At 36.2% G+C, this 2991-nt stretch overlaps 1 protein-coding gene across 1 annotated transcript; it reads left to right on the forward strand.

Annotated features, from left to right (window-relative positions):
* Window positions 1-474: 474 nt before the first annotated feature.
* Window positions 475-924, forward strand: LOC138893870 (uncharacterized). The gene has a single exon (XM_070178537.1). The coding sequence runs from the start codon at window positions 475-477 to the stop codon at window positions 922-924; it is 450 nt and encodes a 149-aa protein (XP_070034638.1).
* The last annotated feature ends 2067 nt before the right edge of the window (window positions 925-2991 follow it).

Genomic DNA, 2991 nt, shown 5'->3' on the forward strand with positions numbered 1-2991 from the left:
ATGATCGGACATAGATGCCCAGTTTACAGCTAACTTTTGGAGATCCTTCCAGAAAGGTTTGGGTACACAGATCAATCTTAGCACAACTTTCCATCCGCAAATAGATGGTCAGTCCGATTGCACTATTCGAACGCTTGAGAAAATGTTGCGAGCATGTGTTCTAGACTGCAAAGGTAGTTGGGAAGATCATCTACCGCTCATGGAGTTTTCTTCGAATAACAGCTACCATTCTAGAATCTGGATGGCACCGTATGAAACCCTATACGGACAGATATGCAGGTCTCCTATTGGTTGGTTCGATGTTGGCGAGATAAAACTATTGGCCCTGATTTGGTGCAACAGGCCGTAGAGAAGGTGAAAGTAATTAAAAATCAATTATTGACTGCTTAGAGATGAAAAAAGTCCTGCTCGAATAACTAGCGTCAAGACTTAGAGTTTGTTGTGGGAGACTAGGTATTCTCGAAGGTGTCGCCTATGAAAGGAATGATGAGGTTTGGTAAGAGAGGCAAGCTTAGCCACTGGTATGCAGGACCATATTCGATTATCAAGAAAATCGACCAAGTAGCTTACAAGCTTGAATTGCTCCTGAAATTAGGAGCAGTTCATCTGGTGTTTCATGTAGCCATGCTTCGTAAGTTATTAGGTGATCCCTCTCGCATTACCCTCATTGAGGATGTCCAGCTCATAGAGGACCTATCCTATGAGGAAATTCCGATAGCTATCCTAGATCACCAACTTCGTAAGTTGCGAACCAAAGAGGTAGCTTCAGTTAAAGTACTTTGGAGGAACAACAATATAAAGGAAATGAACTGGGAAGCCGAAGAGGATATGGAATCCAGATATCCTCATTTGTTTCAGAATACACGAGATAATGTTGAGACGAATATGGAGGGCACAACTCAAAGTACGTCGGATGATGGTTGAAGAATCTTGGGAGTTAGCATACCATTCAACATTTGAGGACGAATGTTCCTAAGGGGAGGGGGGGATAATATTATAATCCATACTTTTGACATCGATTGCATACATAAGTTTGTTGAAATTTGGGTCTAGCATATTTTTCACAAGATTGCGCAAGCTGCCAACTTGGTTCGATATCCAGCAGTGATGGATGATGCGAGGTGACCCATTTAGCACCCTTGAGGCGGTGGAGTTCCATTATTTTCTAGAATAGCTATTAAAAGAAGTACAACTCTCTTTCTCTTTCATTCTACACGATTTTTAACAACTTCAAACTCTCCCAAAACACTCCCAAAAATTCTCTCTAAGAGTTCGCATATTATCCAAAGCCAAATCAAAGGCGAATCCAACGAATTTAATGTGAAGGATCTCATGGTCATTCTCTTATCATCTTTCTTCTTGTTGTGATAATTTTGGAGACTCCTTGGAAGCGAAGTAATCTCGAAACTGAGAAAGAGTTTTTGTGCTTGGAGATAATCGCCATAAAATGTTCGAGGATCCATGGAACGTAATTAGCTTCACAAACAATGTATGTAGGGCAATGTTCCTTCTTGCCATGACTTGATGTAAATGTTTCTTTTGAAATAATCTTCATACCGCAAGTTTGAATAGTCCTAAGCCTTCCCTGACAAAAGATTGATCATGTTCTCGTGTCTTTCTTTCAGATGGAATTCATCTGGATTCATGATATCTCTTTTGATCGGTCTTGAACTGACACTTATATATATATATATATATATATATATATATATATATATATATATATATTTACTCTAACAAGGCGCACTATTTTACTCTTGGATTCGATTTGTTGGTTCGGGAGTTGGAATAGGTTTGTTATGTCATTTGAAACTTGTGTGCAAAATTAGAGGTCATTTCGAGTTGGTTAGACATGGTTCGGCATGAATTGTGCTGGTTGAAAATTGATTAGTTAATTAAGCTTGAATTGAGGTGCTGTTGACGGCCAATTTTGACCCTCCCCTTTAAAATTAATTTATTTATACTTAATAATTTGCAATGTATGTTTTGAAAATAATTTCAATCAATAATACATATTTTCACAAAATTAATTAAGCATTAGTAGTTTTAAAATTAATAATTTAGTATTAGTATTATTATAATTATAATTATAAATATATCATGCTTACTATTTTAAGATTATTAATATAAACTTTATATACATCACATAGGATTTATAATTAACTTCATTAATTACTCCTTAATTTCTAATTAATTAGACTATTATGTTAATAATTTGAAATTGGTGTCGTAATGTAAAAGACAAGGTGTTTTACAAATTAGCAGTCTATTTGATAATTATAATTTTTACTACATTTTATTGAAAATAATTAAGTTTATTAAAATTAATTTCAAGCGGTTAAAGGCTAAAAGTCTATAATTACAATTCTTTAATTAAAGACAAATTGGCCATTTTTAAATTAAAACTAGCCCCCTACATAGGCCCAATCCGGAATTGAACCAGTCCAAACAAGCCCTCCAATCCACCTTGAAAATCCTTGCCATTCCCTTTAAACCAATCAGAGCTTGACACGTCGCCCGTCCGATTCTTTCACAAAACAAACACATATCATCTCAACCGTTGATCCATATCATCAACGGATCTAATTTAATCTCCTTTTTGGTCATTTTTAAAAGGGTTGTTGTGTTTTACCTCCGCCATTGGATCTCAAAAATCCAACGGCCATCTATTTTTCCCATTTAAATCATTTATAAATGCATAATTATCAAAATAATCAGAGTCGTTGATCAAATGATCCAACGACTCACGTTCCATCTCCCAGTCTTAACTTAGAGATGACCCCCTAAACCCTAATCACTTTCGACCAAATGGCCGCCCTCATTTCCCAATTCTCTCTCTTTTCTCTCATCCCCATCAACACCATCAATCCTAAAATCTTGCAGAAATTTGAGCAAGGTCACAAATCAAGCCCTAAAACATCCATCTTGTCCATGCTAACCGCGAATCTCGCCGATTTCCATTCCATTTCCATTGATTCAATTTGAATCCCA

Source organism: Nicotiana tomentosiformis, chromosome 6 (assembly GCF_000390325.3).
Source record: "Nicotiana tomentosiformis chromosome 6, ASM39032v3, whole genome shotgun sequence".
Taxonomy (NCBI): domain Eukaryota; kingdom Viridiplantae; phylum Streptophyta; class Magnoliopsida; order Solanales; family Solanaceae; genus Nicotiana; species Nicotiana tomentosiformis.

What these genes read in the sequence shown, in the direction of transcription:
- LOC138893870 (XM_070178537.1), top strand. Translation starts at nt 475, where the DNA reads ATGAAAGGAATGATGAGGTTTGGTAAGAGAGGCAAGCTTAGCCACTGG.